The 21010-nt window shown below is 42.9% G+C and overlaps 1 protein-coding gene across 2 annotated transcripts in view; it reads left to right on the top strand.

Moving 5' to 3' along the window:
• Window positions 1-21010, top strand: part of CTDSPL (CTD small phosphatase like) — a 398245-nt gene that overhangs the window by 219157 nt on the left and 158078 nt on the right. For both annotated transcript variants that reach the window (XM_069211054.1, XM_069211053.1), the window contains one exon: window positions 17929-18030. In XM_069211054.1, the coding sequence (XP_069067155.1) occupies window positions 17929-18030 (102 nt within the window). The remainder of the gene's footprint in view (window positions 1-17928; window positions 18031-21010) is intronic.

Raw genomic sequence — 21010 nt, forward strand, 5'->3', positions numbered from 1 at the left:
GGGGGCATCTGCTGTCTCTTCTGCATTTTCCTTAGTGGTTGCTACTATTGTGCCAGTCATGGTGGCAGTTGTGGTTGCTTTTGTGTTCCCTGTTTTGGCTACAGCTGTGGTAGAAGTCATCATTCCTACCTTGGTCTCTTACGTGCATGTGACTATTTTCCCAACTGGTGTGGCTGCTTCTGTGCTGGTGGTTGCAGGTGTTTGTGGCTGCTGGGGACTCTTCTGTGGTAGAAACTGCTATTGCAGCTCTTTTGTCGTATTGTCTACCTAGGTTGCAGCTTTCAGAGTCCCTGCAAGGTTCATTGTTCAGGTTGCAATAGTTATTAATGCTGTTGCCTCAGTGGTGGCAATGGTCATTGCTACTGTTGCCATACCACAGTGGTGGCAATGGTGGTTCTGTCATCCTTGATATGCTTGCAGATGTTGTTACCTCTGTTGTGTTACCTTTTGTTGCAACTGTGGTAGCATTTGCTGCATCATTTTTTGTGGCTACACTGGTGACAGTTTTTCCTGATTTTCTAATATGGCTTCTGTTGCTGTCATAGCTGTGGTTGTAACTGTGATCACTGCTGCTGTTCCTACCTTGCTGCCAGTTATTTTCGCTGCTGGTGTCCCAGCTATGGTCGCTGCAAGGCTGGCAAATATGTTTGTTGTCTTTGTGGCTTTTGTGGTTACAGCTATGGTTTTTGCTGTGTTTATTGTTGTGGTTGGAGCTGTTGTCCCTGTCTTACTGCCAGCTGTGGTCCCTTTTATCCTGGAAGCTGTTGCTGCTACTAAAGTCGATGCTGTGGCAAAACTTGAAGTTGCTGATGTAGTGGTCTTTGATGTAGTTAGAGTTGTGGATGTTGCTCTTGTCGCTGCTGTGGTGGTTCCTGCTGTGGCAGTAGTTGGAGTGTGAGCAGTCATCATTACTGTGCTCCCTTTTTACTCTGACAGTTGTTGCTGCTTTAGTGGCAGTTATTGAGACTGCTGTTGCTGTTAGGAATTGTGGTCATGGCGCTGGAGGCAACTTTTGCTACTTTTGTCAGTCCTGTGGTCTCTATTGTTGTTGCTGCAGTTATCCCTGCTGTGGGGGTATCCCCTGCGAGGATGCCTGCTGAGGTTCTTCCTAGACTTGCTGCTGCTGTCATGGTAACGGGGACTGAAACAAAGCATCTCTCTGTATATTTATTTTTTGGTTCAAAGACCAGACCTTTGGCAGACAGCCAACGCTGACTCCATCTAGACTGAAAAAGAGTGCTCCTCTCACTGGGCACCGCTGCACAATTACTGGCCAGTCAAATAGTCCACACCCATAAAGAAGATAATCAACAGCTGTAAGCACTCTCCTTTTTTAGGACGAGCCTAGACAGCGCTCATGCACTGTCTGCAAGACCTGTTGGAATGAATTAAGGACTTTGCTCCCGCCTGCTGCTGGCCGCCGCTTACATAGATTGAAAGCAATGTCGCCCTTGTTTTGCTGCCTCCTAACTGGTTTGGCAGCTGATACATCACTTCCTGTTTTGACTGAGGAGCACTGGCGAAGTACAGTTACATTACGCCTGGATTGTTTTCCTGTTGTTTGGACAGACTATTTTTGGGTTTCCTGCCTCTATGGCGCTTTCAAGTTTTATACAGCGGGACTGCTGATTGAGTTACCGCTGTATAAAACGTGAAAGCGCCATGAGCACGACTGAAAAATAAAACAAACTATAACAAGTAACTACCAGTTATTCTGTCATTTTTTGTTTTGTTTTTTAGTCACGCTCATGGCGCTTTCAAGTTTTAGATAGCGGGACTGCCCACTGTATGAAACGTGTTCTCCTTTAGTTTCCAGCCTCTCACCCTGTCACCTTTTCTTCTTTGCACTCCCTCCTCCCACATGGCAAGAAACAACGCTACTAGCCCTAACTTGAGCAACTGCAAGACCCTTTACATTGCAAATGGTTATTGTGCAGACTGCCAGACAAAGTAGTCACTCCCTGGTATTACAGCCGCACTCCCCTCAAAATAACAGGCAGTGGCTGTTCAGAGGAAAGCTGACAGTTAGAGGCCACCAATGTAAGCTATATGCAGTTATATGCAGATGTGGTCTTGCAGTTAGAGATGCCATCTTTGGAACTGGGGAACCAGGTTCAAATCCTAGTCTCTGCACAACATCCTGTGATTCTGGACAAATGTAGTCTGGTGCTCTTAAAAAACTCCATGATTCCCTCCGGCCAAGTTTGCGGTATATAAAACTGTAAAAAAGGATAAAAGGCAGCCATTTTAGGAAGGGGCTTCCAATGAAGGTAATGAAAAACCTATTCAAGAGGGCTGCCATGTGTTGATTTAATTGTAAATGTCATTCCACCCGCTTCTTCCAGTTGTCTGGAACATCTGTTTCATGCAAATTGGAAATACAGGGCCTCAACGGCTTGCTCATACTTAGTTTCAGTATAGCTTATATGTGCATGCTCTTTGCCTTTTTCTACTATCAGAATATAGGAGTTATCAGAAACCATTAGATTATCTGAGACGTAAAAGTCATGTTCGATGTATCACTGTTTGTTCCTACCCCCCTTGAGTCATTCCACCCCAAACCTTCATTCCCCTCTTGTTCTTACCTGGACAGAGAACAGCCCCCTGGCAGGTGCACTGGTGTGCAACACAGCATCCGTTTTCATCAGGTATCGTAAAACTAATAATTTTTAAAGAGAGGAAAATGTTTTTATCAGAGGCTTTCATAGTAAGAGTAAAAGCATATCTGTATTTCAACTAAATTAGATCATTATAATGCATTCTGTTCGGGACTTCCAGAATAATACTTGAAGAAACAAAGGTTCATCAGAACCATGCAGACTTTGTTTTCCAAGGCTAACAGCATATGCTGCTTGTTCTGAAGAAGGTGGGTAGGCTCTCCTTAACCCCTTCGCTGCCAGACCTTTCCCCCCCCCCCCCAGGTACAAGGCCTTTTTTTTTTGCCTATTTGGGACAGTTTGCTCTTAGGCTCTCATAACTTTTTATCACATAAGCTACCCACGCCAAATGTGCGTCCTTTTTTGCCAACATCCTAGGGTTTCTAGAGGTTCCTAGAGTTTGTGGGTTCCCCTGGAGGAGACCAAGAAATTAGCCAAAATAAAGCTAAAATTTAGTTTTTTTTAAAAAAACATTGGGGAACAAGGGCTGCAGATGAAAGCTTGTGGGTTTTTCCTTGAAAATGGCATCAACTAAGGGCTTGCAGTGCTAAAATCACCATCTTCCCAGCTTTCAGGAACAGGCAGACTTGAGTCAGAAAACCACAATTTTCAACACAATTTTGGCATTTTACTGGGACATAATCAATTTTTACTATTTTTGGTGCTTTCAGTCTCCTTCCAGTTAGTGCCAGAAATGGGTGTGAAACTAATGCTGGATCCCAGACAGATAAACATTTCTGAAAAGTAGACAACATTCTGAATTCAGCAAGGGGTCATTTGTGTAGATCCTTCAAGGTTTTCCTACAGCTAAAATAAATAAATATTGAAATTAAGGTGAAAAAGAGCCATTTCTGTCCACGTTTTCTTCTATAACTTTTTACAGCTATGGCAGATTTTGGAAGCAATATACTGTTACGTCTGCTGGACTTTTCTGGTTGTGCGGATATATAGAGCTTGTAGGTTCATCAAGAACTCTAGGGACCCAGAGCCACTAAAGGAGCTGCATCTTGCAATGGGATTTCATTGTATACCTGGTATAGAGCAATTCATTTGGTGAAAAATAAAGAGTGAAAAATATGTATCAAGGAAACCTTTGTATTACCAAAATGGGAACAAGATAAGGTGTTGAGAAGCAATGGTTATTTGCACATCTCTGAATTCTGGGTCCCCATACTAGCATGTGAATTACAGGGCATTTCTCAAATAGACGTCTTTTTTTACACACCATCTTACATTTGGAAGAAAAAAATGTAGAGACAAGGGGCAATAACACTTGTTCTGCTATTCTGTGTTCCCCAAGTCTCCAGATAAAAATTGCACCACACTTGTGTGGGTAGGCATAGTGCCCACGACAGGAAACACAACATGAACACATCACATTTCTAAATTGAAATCTGACATGTTTTTTTGGAAAGTGTCTAGCTGTGGATTTTGGCATCTAGCGCAGGCAGCACCTAGGGAAACCTACCAAACCTGTGCTTTTTTAAAAACTAGACATCTAGGGGAATCCAGGAAGGGGTGACTTGTTCGGCTCTCACCAGGTTGTTACCCAGAATCCTTTGCAAGCCTCAAAATTTGGCAAAAAACACTTTTTCCTCACGTTTCGGTGATAGAAAGTTCTGGAATCCGAGAGGAGCCACAAATTTTCCCGCAACAGGAAATGACCCAAAAGACAATGTGGACACATCGCATTTTCCCACAGAAAACTGACCTGTTTTTTGCAATGTGCCTAACTGTGGATTTTGGCCTCTAGCTCAGCTGGCACGTAGGGAAACCTACCAAACCTATACATTTGTGAAAACTAGACTCCTATGGGAATCAATAATGGGGTGACATCTGGGGCTCTCACCAGGATCTGTTACCTAGACTCCTTTGCAAACCTCAAAATGTGGCAAATAAACCACTTTTTCCTCAAATTTCGGTAACCGAAAGTTCTGGAATCTGGGAGGAGCCTCAAATTTCCTTCCACCTAGCATTCCCCCAAGTCTCCCTATAAAAATGGTACCTCACTTGTGTGGCTTGGCCTAGTGCCTGTGACAGGAAACGCCCCAAAAGGCAACATGGACACATCATATTTTTACATTGACAACTGACGTGGTTTTTGGAAAGTGCCTAGCTGTGGATTTTGGTCTCTAGCTCAGACGGCACCTCGGAAAACCTACCAAACCTGTGCATTTTTGAAAACTGACACCTAGGGGACCCAGTATGGGGTAACTTGTGGCGCTCTCACCAGGTTCTGTTACCCAGAATCCTCTGCAAACCTCAAAATGTGACCAAAAAACACTTTTTCCTCACATTTTGGTGATAGAAAGTTCTGGAATCTAAGAGGAGCCACAAATTTCTTTCCACCTAGCGTTCCCTCAAGTCTCCCAATAAAAATAGTACCTCACTTGTGTGGTTGACCCAGTGCCCGCGACAGGAAATGCCCCAAACACAACATGGACACATCACATTTTCCCAAAGAAAACTGATGTTTTTTGCAAAGTGCCTAGCTGTGGATTTTGGCCTCTAGCTCATCCGCACCTAGGAAAATCTAGCAAACCTGGACATTTCTGAAAACTAGACACCTAGGGGAATCAAGGATGGGGGGACTTGTGGGGCTCTCACCAGGTTCTGTTACCCAGAATCCGTTACCCAGAATCCTTAGCAAACCTCAAATTTAGCAACAAAGCACTTTTTCCTCACATTTCGGTGCTGCAAAGTTCTGGAATCTGAGGGGAGCCACAAACTTCCATATACCCAGCGCTCCCCCAGGTCTCCCGATAAAAATGGTACCTCACTTGTGTGGGTAGACCTAGTGCCTGCAACAGAAAATGCCCCAAAACACTACTTGGACACTTCAGAATTATCAAATACAAAACCACCTGTTTTTGCAAAGGGGGGACATCTGTATTTTTGGTCCTGGCCTCAGCAGCCATCTAGGGAAACCTACCAAACACAGACATTTCTGAAAACAAGACACCCAAGGGAGTCCAGGGAGGGGTGACTTGCATGGATCCCCCAGTGTTTTCTTACCCAGAATCCTCAGCAAACCTCAAATTGAGCTAAAAAGCACATTTTTCCCACATTTCTGTGTGGCATCACCTCACCGGCACAAATTTCCTACCACCCAACATTCCCCTCAGTCTCCTGATAAAAATGATACCTCACTTGTGTAGGTGGGTCAAGTGCCTGTGACAGGGAATAGCTAAAAAAAAGTTGAATTTGAGGGGGAACCAAAGCGTGTCCAAAAGGGCAGTTTGAGAGAAAAGCATTTTTAGGATGACAAGTGGGGCAGAATTTTTATCGATATAGATTCAACAATGCTCGGTGGTAGGAATGTTGTGGATTCCTGCAGATTCTGGAAGGTTCCATCACAAAAATGTGGGAAAAATGTGTATTTTCAAGCAAAGTTGGAGGTTTGCAGGGTATTGTGAGTAAGAAATGGTGCAGGGTGCATATGAAGCACACCATCCTGGACTCACCCAGATGTTTAGTTTTCAGATGTGTCTAGGTCTCATAGATTTTTATACACAGCAGCGTCCCAAAGTCCAAAAAGTGCAGCCCTCACCATTCCAAGTGGGACTTTTTTGAGAGTTGGTCAAGCTCTCATGGCCCAAATGTAAACCCAAAATAATAAAATGTCCTCTTGCTTGCCGTTGGGATAAGATCTTTTATTGTGCGGGGAGAGAGCTGAAAGACTGTTACCCACTCTTCAGTTGGGGTGGGGGCATAACCAAACCCATACTGGTTGGTAGTCACCACCCCACAATTTTTTTTTCAATTGCCTGGCATCTAGTAGGCTTTCTTGCCCTGTGGAAGTGGATCGGGGGTAATTGTCCCATCTGCCTATTGGTGGACAGAACAACTTTGTCCCCATTTATTTGGGGTGGGGGTTTGACCATACCCCAACCCTCTTTTATTAAAAAACAAATCTTCCCTGCTGTCTGGTGGGCTTTCTGCCCCCCTTGGGGGCAGATGGGCCTTACAAAAATAGGCCGATCTACCCTCAAGGGAGGCAGTAATGGCCAACAGTAATATACCCCCATGGGGAGCGACCCTAGCCCAAGGGCCTGCCCCCCCAAACAAAACACACACACACACCAAACACTGGTGCCTAAGTGGTTTCTGCCTAATAGAAAAAGGCCGACCTGCCCCAAAGGTGGGCAGAAATGGCCTAAAATAAAATTGCCCCCCCAGGGGAGCGACCCGTGCCTTAGGGGTGGCTCCCCTTGCGTGAAATTGGCACAAAAAAATCCCTGGTGTCTAGTGGTTTCTAAGAAAAATAGGTCGATCTTCCCCCAAGGGGGGCTGAAGTGGCCTAAAATAAATTAGCCCCCCAAAGGAGCAACCCTTGCCTAGGGGGTCGCTCCCCTTGCGTGAAACTGACCTTAAAAATAAAATTCCTGGTGTCTAGTGCTTTCTGCCCCCTTGGGGGAAAATTGGCTTAATAAAAATAGGTTGATCTGCTTCCACGGGGAGCAGAAATGGCCTAAAAGGAATTTGCACCCAGGGGAGCGACCCTTGCCTAAGGGGTCGCTCCCTACCTCTAGCACAATTTTTACAAAATTATCTTTGGTGCCTAGTGCTTTCTGCCCCTGCCCCTCCCCCCTCTTCCCTCCCCCACCCTGGGGGCGATCTGCCTAATTCAAATAGGCAGATCTGACTCCCCCCAACCCCGGGAAGGACGGGGACAGAAAAGGCCTAATAAATAATTGTCCCCCAGGGGAGCGACCCTTGCCCAAGGGGTCGCTCCCATTGATTCTTTACATAGTCAAAACAAACATCCCTGGTGTCTAGTGCACATTTCTGCAGCCTGATCGCTTCACGATCGGGCTGCAGAAGTGCTCAGACAGCCCTGAAAGGAAAGGCCTTATCTTTCTCTTTCAAGTCCTCTGCCTGCCTCTGCTTTGCATTTCTCTTTTGATCACGCTGGAAGCTGAGCTTCCCGAGTGATGGGGGTGGCCTCTGATGAGGTCAGTGCACGATTGGGCACTGAGGTCCTCAGACGTCACTGGGGGAGTTAGGGGGTGGGAGGGGAAGCAATTCTTCTTCCATCCCTGCCCATGGGCCGGGTGCAGTACGTAACAGTTATGCACTCGGCACCCGAGCGGTGCTGCCAAGGACGTAACAGTTACACAGTTCAGACACATTGATTTGGACGAGTGAAGGAGAGGGCAGGCAGAGACTCTTAGTTCTTGAAAACACATCATATTTTCTTAGTATGATGACCAGCTCAGGATATCAGTTACCTTAGAGGCACCTGGCCTAGTTTGCATCTTTAGGAGTGGTCCATAAATGTACAAAAAGCAACTGCATATTTTATGCAAGAATAAGTGTAACAAGTACAGGTAATTTTTGAAACCACAATAATCACAGGGAAATGCTTGTCTATCAGTCACAGCACGCAGAAAATTAGTTCTTTGTGCAGTCCACCAAAGGGGCTTTCTCTTTCCCAGCCACCCCTGCCTTTTCAGGTCACAGCCTACCAGACAGTGCAGCTATCTGGTTTGCTAAAATCATCTTGGGGACTTTCAGAAAGTTGATCTAAGAATGCTTTTCACTCATCGATTACCATTAGCTTTGTGGTCTGTAACTCACACTTTCTGGGTTTCCATTTGCTGGCTTTAATTGCCTTAGGCTTTCCAAGTACAGTTCGTCCCGCCTATTTCCTAAACAGTGTTTTCTGTATCCTTCCACGAACTCACTTTCTGTTAAAAGGCCTTTAATTCTTGTTCTTTTCTCCTCACATTTACTCTGCGCCACTCCATTCTACTATGCAGCACTCTAATCTATGCCACTGCTTTCTTCAATGCTGCCTTGTTGGCTGCTGAATTCAATGCCACAGCACTCTATGCCACTATACTCTGCAATGCTCTACTCCAATGCTCGCTACACCAGTCCACTCAACTCTGTTGCTCTTCACGACTCTACATTATGCCACTCCAGTACATGACACTCTCTGACACTCCACTGAAACAACACTCTACTCCACTCTTCTCCATTCCACTCTGACACTCCAGGGCACTGTTCTCTACGCCACTAACTTTTACCCACGCCGAAGAGAAGCCCCCGCTGGTGAACAAAATGGCTAAAACACATTGGCAAAGCCAGTAGCTCTTCCATAGGTGAGACTTGTTGGCTTTGCCAGTGCTTGTCTGAATAGACAACCTCAAAGTGCAGCAGTAGCTGCCATGTCACCTGGTACCTCTTGTTGCTGCTATGCAGAAAATGTTGCTGTGGCAAAGCTGGTAGCCAGGTAACACTGCAGCTTTGCCCTGTTCTGAAGAAGCTGTGAGTGACTATTCAGGCCTGCTAACTTTAATAAAATTCTTACTGTGTGAGAGGTGGTGGAGGGGCTTTGGAGTAAAAGGGGTCTGGATAAGGTGAGGCCTAGGGCCACTTAGTACCTTACTATAATGCATTGGATAGGCGTCTTATGGGACAGAACCATGGAAGAAAGCTTGATTGTGTGCCAAGCTTAGCTGCAAAGAGAATCCATCCATTCCTCGGGGGAAAATACAAAAGTTCAGAGGTTGGTGCTTATGTATTAGCGAGGTTACTAAACAACCTCCATCCACATCAGTTGTGCGTAGCGTCCGTATAGGAGCTTCAAACCCACACTTGGTATGGCTTTCCAGGTCCCTTTATCTTACACTGTGGGATTTCAGCTCTTCGTCAGATGCCCGTGTGAATCATATAACACACAGCACCACCGTGTGCGTTGCCAGGTCTATGTATACCGTAAAAGCACTTTGATGTTTCACATTTCCATTTTTAGGCCTGGCTTGGTACGGCCACTGACTGCAAGACGTAGGGGAGTATTAGTCTTTCACCTCGTGCTGTTGGTTATTTGGTATATCATTCTGCCTTCTAAAAGAGTTCTCTTTGAAATGCATAAGCCACTAGTTTACACCTGAGAAGTACACTCAATCATCACCTCTGTTTATCACATTCAATTATTAATCTACTAAAGGCATTCGTTCCATAAAACAATTTTTTCTTGTTACTTTTATCTCAGCATGGGAAATGAATGTTAAGTGCCCAGTACATGATTTCTAGCATGTGACGACGAATGCTTGGCTCCCTCTAAGGCAGCAGTTCACCTTGACCCTAGCATGCTAGGGCTTTTCTCATACAGCAATTTGGGCACACACCCTGCTGCATCAAGCGAACAATAGTTGCATGAACAAAAGTACAGCTATCCTTGATTGAGGGTAGCATGGATATTTTAGTTGAAACCACTTAAGAGATGATGTTTAAAAAAAGGTATTTTGGGATGCCAGTGAAACTAGAGCATATTTTCACAGCAGAAAATACCATGTTGTAAAAGCAATGTAACCAGTAACACAATTGATACCAGGGCATGGCGTAGGTATAGAGTGTGGTACTGCAGACAAAGTGGGAAAGCTTGTCAAGAACAGTTGTGGCTTGTGCTTTAATTGGCCTGTTGAACTCACCAAAAAGGCTTTGTAACATTTTAAGATGGTGAGTCAATTATAAAAGTTATTTCTGTGATATATTATGATGGCGTTTGCAAAGACGAAAAACGTGCTGGTGTGATTGATACTTAAGCTGATATATGTCCCTGGAGATACAAAACTCATTGGGTTCCAAATATTAAACGAGTATCGACAAAGCTCATAGGTATGTTGTTTTTTTGTTTTTGTTTTTGTTTTTTTACATTAAAGTGTTTCTCATTTTATTAGTAATTTGTATGTTTACGGTTATTCGGATTGTTCAGAAGGTGAACACAAAATTGAGGCCAGGTTTAGATAAATGGATGCATGAATAGGTGAGTTAATGGGTAAGAGCATGAATAGAAGGATTGAGGTATCAGTGGATAAGACAATGAGTAAATGCGTGTCTTTATCTAGTCATGTTGGTGGCAGGATGCTATTCTAAACTATGACTGCTGGTACTCACTCGCATAGGCACTCCTACATTGAGCAATTTGAATAGCCCATTTTAACCCAGTCGCCTAACCCCTGCATGCAATAACTTGCTGATCCATGCAACTACACTCAACCTTGTCCATAATTTTTCAATCACTTTCACTGTAAAAAGACAGCTGGCTTTACCAATAGTCGGTTTTTATGTGGTGTTTTTTCTGGGTCATGAACTCTTGCAGACAGTTAACGTTGTTGCTAGTCATACAATAAAAAGGAACCGGACGTGATAAACATTAGGAAAGAAAGATTTGATAGCTGGATATATGAGCATTATCCAGATACACTGCTAAAAAATGTTAAAATAGTGTACTACAGGTCCTTCTGATGTGCCCGAGTCTAGAGGCAAACTCATTTCTACAAACTGCCTCTGCTATCCAGAAAGCTAAACCACAGCTAGACTGAAATGTTACATTAATGAGTTAAGACCCATATTATACAGTAAATGTCAAAGATGCATTTGAGAAATCATTATTCATAAAAGAACGCCATTCCCTGCTGTTCTCGTCCATCTTACAACCTGTTAATGACGATTATATTGTCTCCAGGTATTTTCTAGCCCAGTAATTCTTCAGTGTATACAATATTCTTAAAAAAAAAAAAAGAAAAGAAAAAAAGTCATGAATTTTAATGACCTGATCATCTAGAGAATAACCATTAGGACGGCCTGATTACATCTCATTTGATGACAACTTGTGAATATAAAAAGACTAAATATTAAGCTTAACAAGACCAGAGTTTTTGGTCATGTGGTCATAGCAAGAAAGGTCACCTATCCAGAAATATGGTCGACATGCCCCCTTCTTTTCCCCTGCAGTTCTTCAATCATCACGGCAAAATCTTTTCTCTTTGTGTGTTGAAAAGCTGTCTGGGGTATCTTAGCCTAGGTACCTGTCCTCTGTATGGACATTGCTATCCTTCATTCCTCCTGTTGGCCAACTCTGTCCTACATTAATGGTAGTAAGTCAGCGGGCATGCAAGCAATTCTGAAAATCCTTATATTTGCATAGAAATTTGCATATGTACATACATGTGTGGAAATGGATTTTTGAGACTGAAAGTATTGCATGTTTAGAAGTTCAACTCGGCATAACTGGTTTGGAGAAAAACAAAGACTGAAATCCTCTGCCGTGGCAACCTAGAAGGGGGCAGAAGGGAGACCAGTTATGGTTCGTGGTGCAGTTAGTAGTGAGACAGCCGGATCTGCACTGAATTTGTGGTTATGTTTTTTAATGTAAGTGTGGATAGATTATTATTTTCGCATCATACATTGAAGTGAATTATTGTAAAGTAAAAAAGCTAAAGGCATCTATACAGCAGTTCGCTACCATCTTTTAAGAAAAACTTATAGAATAGATTGTAGGAAGGCTTTCTTTTTTTAAACAACCTTATTTAGCATTTTAATGAGAACAAGAAACATTTAGCAGTTGCATCTAGCACATTTCATAATTAAATAAATGAATCAAATGTAGGAGAGGGGCAAGCATCGCAATTACTCTCTTCCATGGGCTCAGTGCAGAAGTGCAAAACTGGAGGTGTTTGCAAAGGTCCACAAAGTCTCCCACCAACCTCCCCCAACATCACTGCAAATACAAGCATAGACACAACCCCTCAGAATGACAGCAACATCATTTCCATCATGAAAGGCTTACCCTGTCCAAAAAGATAGTACCGTGCACAGAGTAGCCTAAACATAATTAGATCAGGAATATCCTCTGCCAAGACTGAAAGTGACAGGTCCCATTAGTCTGAGGCTCCTAACGTCTTGGACTTAGTAAGGTGTACACCCCCTGCCCTGCTCTAATGGCGGATGAATGTGATAAAGGGGCGCCATGTAGCTTCAAATTTAGCCTGTCGATCCCTAACAGCCACAGTGAGCTTTTCCATGGCTTATAGGTTCTATAATTTGCCGCACCATACACTGACAATAGGAGCATGGGGCTGCTTCCACATTTGCTCTAGGCATAAGTGTGCTGCAAGTAGGAGATGTGACAGAAAACGACCCTGTGAGGTCATAGTGGGGAGAGCTCTCTCTGCTCCAGGATCGCCTAAAAGAGATCAGCAAGGGATCACTGGGAAGTATGATATTGGTGCTGTTATGTATATTATGGAGTACTTCACCCCAGAAAGATTGTATTGATGCACAAGACCACCAGGCATGTAGGAGTGTCCCCTGTTCATGCATTCCTTCCAACAGGAGTCAGAGCTCCCAAACATTGTGTGTAGCCGCACCGGAGTAGATACCAACATGTAACAAGTTTGTAAGCGTTTTCCTAATGGCGGAGGTAAGCCGACGAGCCAGAGGCCCACTGCCATATTGCCCCCCTTGTGTCCACAGTGGTTTCAGTTCCTAATTCCCTCTCCCACTGCATCATATACGCATGCTTCTTGGCAGGGATGAGTGTGAGTATGTAACAATGTAGGAAGGCTTTCTAAGAGGAAGTTCATGTTCGAAAGGACCAAGAGCTTGCTACAGGACACACTTAAAAGGTTGACACCGGCAATATCAAAGCACTGCTTAGCTGCAGACCATTCATAGACTGTTAGCAGACTGGTCAGCGACTAACTGTAGTACAATCAGTGGTAGTCTCGAGGTGCACTGTTGGAACTTTTAGTATTTATTTAATCATTTAAAAGAGAGGATTCCGGTTACTTTGTGATGAGATGTGGAGTTCCACCTATTAAGTCTAGACAAGGACTGGTCTTTCAGCACTTACAGGGAGTGCAGAATTATTAGGCAAATGAGTATTTTGACCACATCATCCTCTTTATGCATGTTGTCTTACTCCAAGCTGTATAGGCTTGAAAGCCTACTACCAATTAAGCATATTAGGTGATGTGCATCTCTGTAATGAGAAGGGGTGTGGTCTAATGACATCAACACCCTATATCAGGTGTGCATAATTATTAGGCAACTTCCTTTCCTTTGGCAAAATGGGTCAAAAGAAGGGCTTGACAGGCTCAGAAAAGTAAAAAATAGTGAGATATCTTGCAGAGGGATGCAGCACTCTTAAAATTGCAAAGCTTCTGAAGCGTGATCATCGAACAATCAAGCGTTTCATTCAAAATAGTCAACAGGGTCGCAAGAAGCGTGTCGAACCAAGGCGCAAAATAACTGCCCATGAACTGAGAAAAGTCAAGCGTGCAGCTGCCACGATGCCACTTGCCACCAGTTTGGCCATATTTCAGAGCTGCAACATCACTGGAGTGCCCAAAAGCACAAGGTGTGCAATACTCAGAGACATGGCCAAGGTAAGAAAGGCTGAAAGACGACCACCACTGAACAAGACACACAAGCTGAAACGTCAAGACTGGGCCAAGAAATATCTCAAGACTGATTTTTCTAAGGTTTTATGGACTGATGAAATGAGAGTGAGTCTTGATGGGCCAGATGGATGGGCCCGTGGCTGGATTGGTAAAGGGCAGAGAGCTCCAGTCCGACTCAGACGCCAGCAAGGTGGAGGTGGAGTACTGGTTTGGGCTGGTATCATCAAAGATGAGCTTGTGGGGCCTTTTCGGGTTGAGGATGGAGTCAAGCTCAACTCCCAGTCCTACTGCCAGTTCCTGGAAGACACCTTCTTCAAGCAGTGGTACAGGAAGAAGTCTGCATCCTTCAAGAAAAACATGATTTTCATGCAGGACAATGCTCCATCACACGCGTCCAAGTACTCCACAGCGTGGCTGGCAAGAAAGGGTATAAAAGAAGGAAATCTAATGACATGGCCTCCTTGTTCACCTGATCTGAACCCCATTGAGAACCTGTGGTCCATCATCAAATGTGAGATTTACAAGGAGGGAAAACAGTACACCTCTCTGAACAGTGTCTGGGAGGCTGTGGTTGCTGCTGCACGCAATGTTGATGGTGAACAGATCAAAACACTGACAGAATCCATGGATGGCAGGCTTTTGAGTGTCCTTGCAAAGAAAGGTGGCTATATTGGTCACTGATTTGTTTTTGTTTTGTTTTTGAATGTCAGAAATGTATATTTGTGAATGTTGAGATGTTATATTGGTTTCACTGGTAATAATAAAGAATTGAAATGGGTATATATTTGTTTTTTGTTAAGTTGCCTAATAATTATGCACAGTAATAGTCACCTGCACACACAGATATCCCCCTAACATAGCTAAAACTAAAAACAAACTACAAACTACTTCCCAAAATATTCAGCTTTGATATTAATGAGTTTTTTGGGTTCATTGAGAACATGGTTGTTGTTCAATAATAAAATTAATCCTCAAAAATACAACTTGCCTAATAATTCTGCACTCCCTGTATAGCATTGGGCTGCAGAGCACTTCTTATATCACTGCAATAACCTGAGTCTCTGCACTAGTTGACATATTCATTTCTGTCTCTAGCTTTAGCCAAGTCCTTTTTATTTAACTAAAAATATATGTATAAAATACGTACTTAGAGGGTTTTCCTCCAGCCTTCTTCATCCCTTGGTGTATTATTGTAATTTGCATTGTCCCTGCCCACTACAGCATACAGGAACCATTGACTATCTTCACTATGAGCAATGGCATTCTGCCCTCTTACAAGGAGCATATCCGCACACAAAGTAGTTTGCATCAGTGCCTTGGAATACAGTGGACATATGAGACAGAGTTTTGTGTGTTTGTGTGTGTTGTGGGGAGGAGGTTGAGAGAGAGTGAGTGGAGCCCAGCTCCTCACAAACAAAGTTTTACAAAGAAAATGACAGAAGAAAACAAGCACTGACAAAGTCAAAAGACAGCAGGCCAAGCCAGACCTATTGGCTTTGCTAAAGCTTATTGTTTTGTGTACTCTGTGAATCACAGATCATTTATTCAACTCAGAAATGGGGAATGCGTGGCTGCCTTATAGCCTGGAAAACTTTAGTGGGTGCGGTCTTATAGTTACAGGTTTTTAAAAAAATCCTAACTCAGAGTTTATGCTTAGCATCAGACAACAAAGGGTGTGTTGTCATAGCAGTGGTGAGCTGAATATTGCGGTGTCCTTTATATCAATCAGTCATCCATTTTTAGAGCATGTTACTCACCCATAGGGTCTCAAGGCGTTGTGAGGCGTCCTAAGGGTTCAGTCGAAGAGCCAGGTCTTCAGATCCTTCTTGAATTGAGGTAGCGATGGCGACTTTCTGAGGTGGAGAGGCAAGGTTTTCCAACCTTTTGACGCCATGCAGGTGAACGATCTTCCTCCAGCTGAGGACTTCTTTATTCGGGGTTCGGAGGCGCGCGACTGCTGGGAGGAGCAGAGAGGTCTAGAAGGGGAGTAGTAGGTGATGCAGTGGTTGAGGTAGCTGGGTCCGATCTTGTGGAGGGCTCTGTAGATATGTACAAGGAGTTTGGAGTTGATCCTTTCTTGACGGGGAGCCAGTGGAGGTCTCTCAGGTGTTCTGTGATGCGTTCTCAGCGGGGATGTTTAGGGCGAGTCTGGCGGTGGCGTTTTGGATTTGTTGCAGCTTGCTCAGGTTCTTCTTCGTGGTTCCAGCATAGAGGGTGTTGCCATAGTCAAGTCTGCTTGTGGTCAAGGCTTGTGTAACGGTTTTGTGGCAGTCGCTTGGTTTCCATCTGAAAATCTTCTGTAGGAGCCGGAGGGTGTGGAAGCAGGTGGATGCAACGGATTTGACCTGTCTAGTCATGGTGAGCGCTGAGTCAAGGACGATGCCGAAGTTTCGTGGTTTCGTGCGTGGTCGGTGGTGTTTCGGGGAGGGGGCTGCCAAGTGTTGAGGGCCACCTCAACACTTATTCTCACAGGTTTTTGCTGTTGCACAGTACACATAAAAGAGGTGATTGAACAGGATATTGGATGTTTTTCTTCCCCTTTTTTCAGATACTTCATTCATTGCTATTGTATCTGCTGTGTGGTATGAATAGTGGCTATTTCATCCTTGCTTGATCTAAGAATGAACTTTTTGTGTGTTTTTAATACTCTGTTCCTGTTTTCTGTCTATGCAGTTGATGAGGAATTCACATTACCTCATTTGTAAGGTTCCTTGTTTTTAATTAACATGGTGGTTTGGTTTGTGCACTATGGGTGCACTCTATTTCTGGGGTTAGGGTACTTCACCTTCGTTCTCCTTGTGTGCAAATCCACTTAGCGTCTTCGGTTGTTGGTAGCCGATGCACATTATTTTTTACCATGTTTTAGGCATACTTTTTATATCTATTTCTATTTACGTAGGTTTATTAAATATGCAACACTGAGTCCTGATGATGGTCTCGTTAACTGTATGGCATTTTGAGATCAAAATGTCGATGGTTCCTCCTTAACTGTGTTGATGACATTGATTGTGGCTAAGTCTGTAGAACTGTAATTACATTGACTTTAAATGAAGAACATGAATCTATGCAAGTTAGGAGTCTACTACTCTCATGGATCCTTGGAGTATCATCATATAAATAATGGGTACATAGGATCTTACCTTTGAGGGTCCTCAGTGTAGTTGATTTGGTTAATGTTAATTGATGCATATGGCTTAAATACAATTTATATATGAGTACGCTTTTGCTGTAATTGTTTGCTTGAACAACACTGTTTGATCTCCTGACCAGTGCAAAAATAATTCATGATTAAGTCCTCCAGGAACGTTATTAGGGAAGCACCAAAACCTGCATCTTATGCTTCATTTTACAATAGTTAACTTGGAATAGGTGTTAATTATTGCAGCTCTTAAATTTCATCCCCCAGGGTATCGGATTTTAACAGATGCAATAATTATCATATCCCGGGCTTTACCACCCGAAATGAGGGTCATACCGATCTCCACAAAAGATGTCTTGGTACAGCACTGAAATTGATTAGAATATGTTTAAAGTAGAAATGCCCTTGTGGTCAACGCGTCTTGATTTACTTCTCCATATTAACAGGCACCCAATGGCTCCTTGGGCTTTAGGTGGTACAGTCCATTTATCTGGTATGAAATTGTTGCAGTCTGCAGTGTAGTTGGGTATTCTAATACACAATGGGGCCCATGTCGTACTATAGATTTTTCGTGTATTTTTATTACAATGGGGAAGTTAGATTGTGAGGGAATCTTAGAATACAAAGCAAGCCCTTGTGACTGCATTCAAGTGTATGGGCTGCGTGCATTATGTACAATATTTACACGATGTGGGTACCATTTTACTGAACAGAGCACGTGACATAGGTTTGCACTATCAAGAGTAACCATTTGATTTTTACCCATGGTTATTTGGTGATGACACACTTACACATGTGTAATATATGTCTAAACAAAATGGTTGTTATTTCCCAAGGCATTGTGATTTTTTTTGTTTGTGCATTTTCTTATTGATTTGTGACTTAAAATTGTGCAAGTTTGGTTTCCGTCCTTATATTTTTTGTTTTTCTCCATCAGCCACCAGCTAAATACCTCCTTCCAGAACTGAGAGTATCAGAATACGGGAAGAAATGCGTGGTGATTGATTTAGACGAGACATTAGTACATAGTTCATTCAAGGTAAACATTATTGCGCTGCTGTTTTTCATTTCAGCTGCATGAAAAGTAATCCACACGGGAGCATTACCCACATTGCGATCTGCTGAGGTTGGTTGAAAATTCTAATTTGCAATTCGTAGCCAATTTACCTGACAACAGTACAAAGGAATTTTACATATATATGAGACTAGGACAGCATAATGGATTGCTCCAAAGGACACCTTTGCAACTGTGCAGCCTAGCATCTTTTGAGCAAAACTGAATAGAGTGATGTTAAATGGATATTATCCATTTATGAATCTTTCTAGGTAACTGCTCAGTGATGGTGTGCATTAAAACCAGCTGGAATGCATTTTTCATAAGGGAACCAGAGAGCCTACAGCTGCACTAATGGCTTGATACCACTTGAAGGTGTAGTTTTCAATGATGTCGAAACCTGCTTATCGTAATGCTACCCATTATGAACTTAACAGATGGTTCTAGTCTAAATCCTAACTACTTGCACAGAAATCAAATCAATTGAGTCTTTCAGAAATAATTTTGCTTCTGATCTCTTCACTGCTGAATTCCTGCAAAAGCTGATCACAACCTGCCAGTTGATGTGCTAAGATGATCTTCTAAGTCCTTTTCACAATTAAAGCTTTACTATTTGACAAATCTTCGTTGAAGACAACATTCTCAAGCCATCAAAGCATTCATGTGCAGAACAAGTCATATGTTTAACAAAAACATTTATTTCTAGTTGAATGCCTGAACAAAACTACATCTTTGGAGATGTTCAAATGGAACGCTTTAAAGCAAACAAAGCCTGCTTTTCCACGAATAGTGCTCCATCGACTACTTATCCCCTAGTCCAGGACATACTAAACACCAGGAGTCTATAAACATGAAGTAGGGATTAGAAATTGGGCTCATCTAGGCTTGCACCCTCGTCTCTTGAAAAAAATGGTGCATTAGGACAGGGGCCAAGATGATCTTCTGACCATCTACATTCCATCTAACATCAGGAGGCGTGCTTTCAAGAATACTTTTTACTTGATTTGTGTTTCAGTGTTTGCATTGCCACGGTGACAGATCAAAGTTTCCAAACTCCCAAACGCAGCCTCTTAAGCGGCGTCCTCTCAGCTCACACAGCAAACCTAGTTAAGACAGGCTTCCAAATGGGCTTCGTCTTAAAGAACCTCAAAAATGTAAGGACTGCGGATCCCAAAAAGATATCAAACTATTACCGAACAGTCATGCGTCAGCTGCATGGCAATATGGAAGCAAAAAATGTGAACTACAAGACTGTCAATTGGGATTCAGGTGGCATAACCCAACTCTTAAGCTGCTTTTTCGACTTGCAAATAGCGCGGAAGATGGTGGCTTTGAAATTCTTATAGACCACATGGAAAAAAAATAGCAGTGTTCCCAAAAATATCATTGCAGTTTATCTGACTGTTCCTACCAGACCAGAGCTAACAAATCAAAATTGGTTATGCCACTTCATTTCAGGGGTGTCCCCAAAGACCAACTATCTCCTGAAATCCATGTAAGACTTTGGCAAAGGCAAGTTTGAAACACAAACTGGAACTCCAGCTTTAACAAGATGACATACAGGTTAACATGTGCATGGAAAACAACATAGAACAAGAGAATCAAATCAGGATCTATTTAAGCCACAGATTCTTCCTGATTAAGAAAAACTACCCTTGTATATATGGTGGTGAAACAGAAATTATGAAGATAAGAGACCTAAATGATGCCTTGAATCCTTCCTCGTGATCTCAGAAATAGGCCCAAAGCCCGCACCAGCATATCCAGTAGAAAAATATGTAATAAATAGGCTTCTAGTTCAGACTAGATCTCCAACAAATCTCTGTCTCTGCCACGCAAAACATTATAGAACTTTAAAGGGTCTGACTGATTACTTAAAAATAATGCACACAAAAAAGGACAGACCCAGAAACTTCAAAATCAGGTGGCCAGACTATGGGTTAACGCAAAGTCAGACAATATTTTTGAGATCCACAGTCTCCCAGTAGAGCAAACAATGAAATTTAAAATGTTATTTGTTTTCCACAGGGAAGGGGGTAGGAAAGAACCTGGGAGCTAGCTCTAGCAGTGTGTGGCTCTTTACACTGTCCACTTGGCATGTAAAATGTGATAATCCAGCCCTTCTTCAAGCATATAAAAAAACATTTAGCATACCCATCGAAGTGTCATAACTCTGGAATTTTCTCTGCAATCCACATCTCAGGAATTTTCAGATAACTACGTCTCTATTCAAGTGAGTGTTTGAAACCCACCTGCCTGCCAGTTGGAGCAGTTCACATCAAGCCTCTTTAAGAAGGAATTGGGGCTCAACATCAAAGCATTCTAAATAAGAAGACACTCTGGCAAAGACCAGTTCTACCATCATCTGTGTCCACGCTAACCAGTGACAGACTATTCAATTCTCCAAAATGGATCGAAGGAAACAAGTGTGACTGGTGCAAATTGAATAAATAGTGGAAGTTTTCCCCAAGAAATAGTAAAATAAATATGATGGGTATCTCAATAATATCACAAAAATTGTTGAATCCGTAGGATTGCTCACCAACATGTTCAAGGGATCACAATCATGTAATCAATCACTCACACACAGTGACTGATAAACACATACATAAGTTAACAAGACACAAGTATGTGCGCACACTTCTGTACTGTAAGAGTTGATGCTGCTCCGTCTCCTCTCTTTGCAAGATCCCAAGTGGAAGCTACTTCCAAATTGACAGCCATGATCTTAAGTTTGAGATGTCCATACTTGGAGCTCTTTGCCACAGCTGATTGCAGGAAGCCCTCTGGTTTGTGCAATACACTTCCTTGGAATTGTTCCGTAGGTGATGCCTTTAGATTAATTTGGTCATGGACCTCGAGAAAATCATTTCCACTTGTGTAAGTCCTACAGAAGTACAGAAAGATGAAACACAGTGGATTCTATCCTCCCAATATTGATCAAGAAGGATCTGGTATGCTAATC

The sequence above is a fragment of the Pleurodeles waltl genome, chromosome 10 (genome assembly GCF_031143425.1).
Source record: "Pleurodeles waltl isolate 20211129_DDA chromosome 10, aPleWal1.hap1.20221129, whole genome shotgun sequence".
Lineage (NCBI taxonomy): Eukaryota > Metazoa > Chordata > Amphibia > Caudata > Salamandridae > Pleurodeles > Pleurodeles waltl.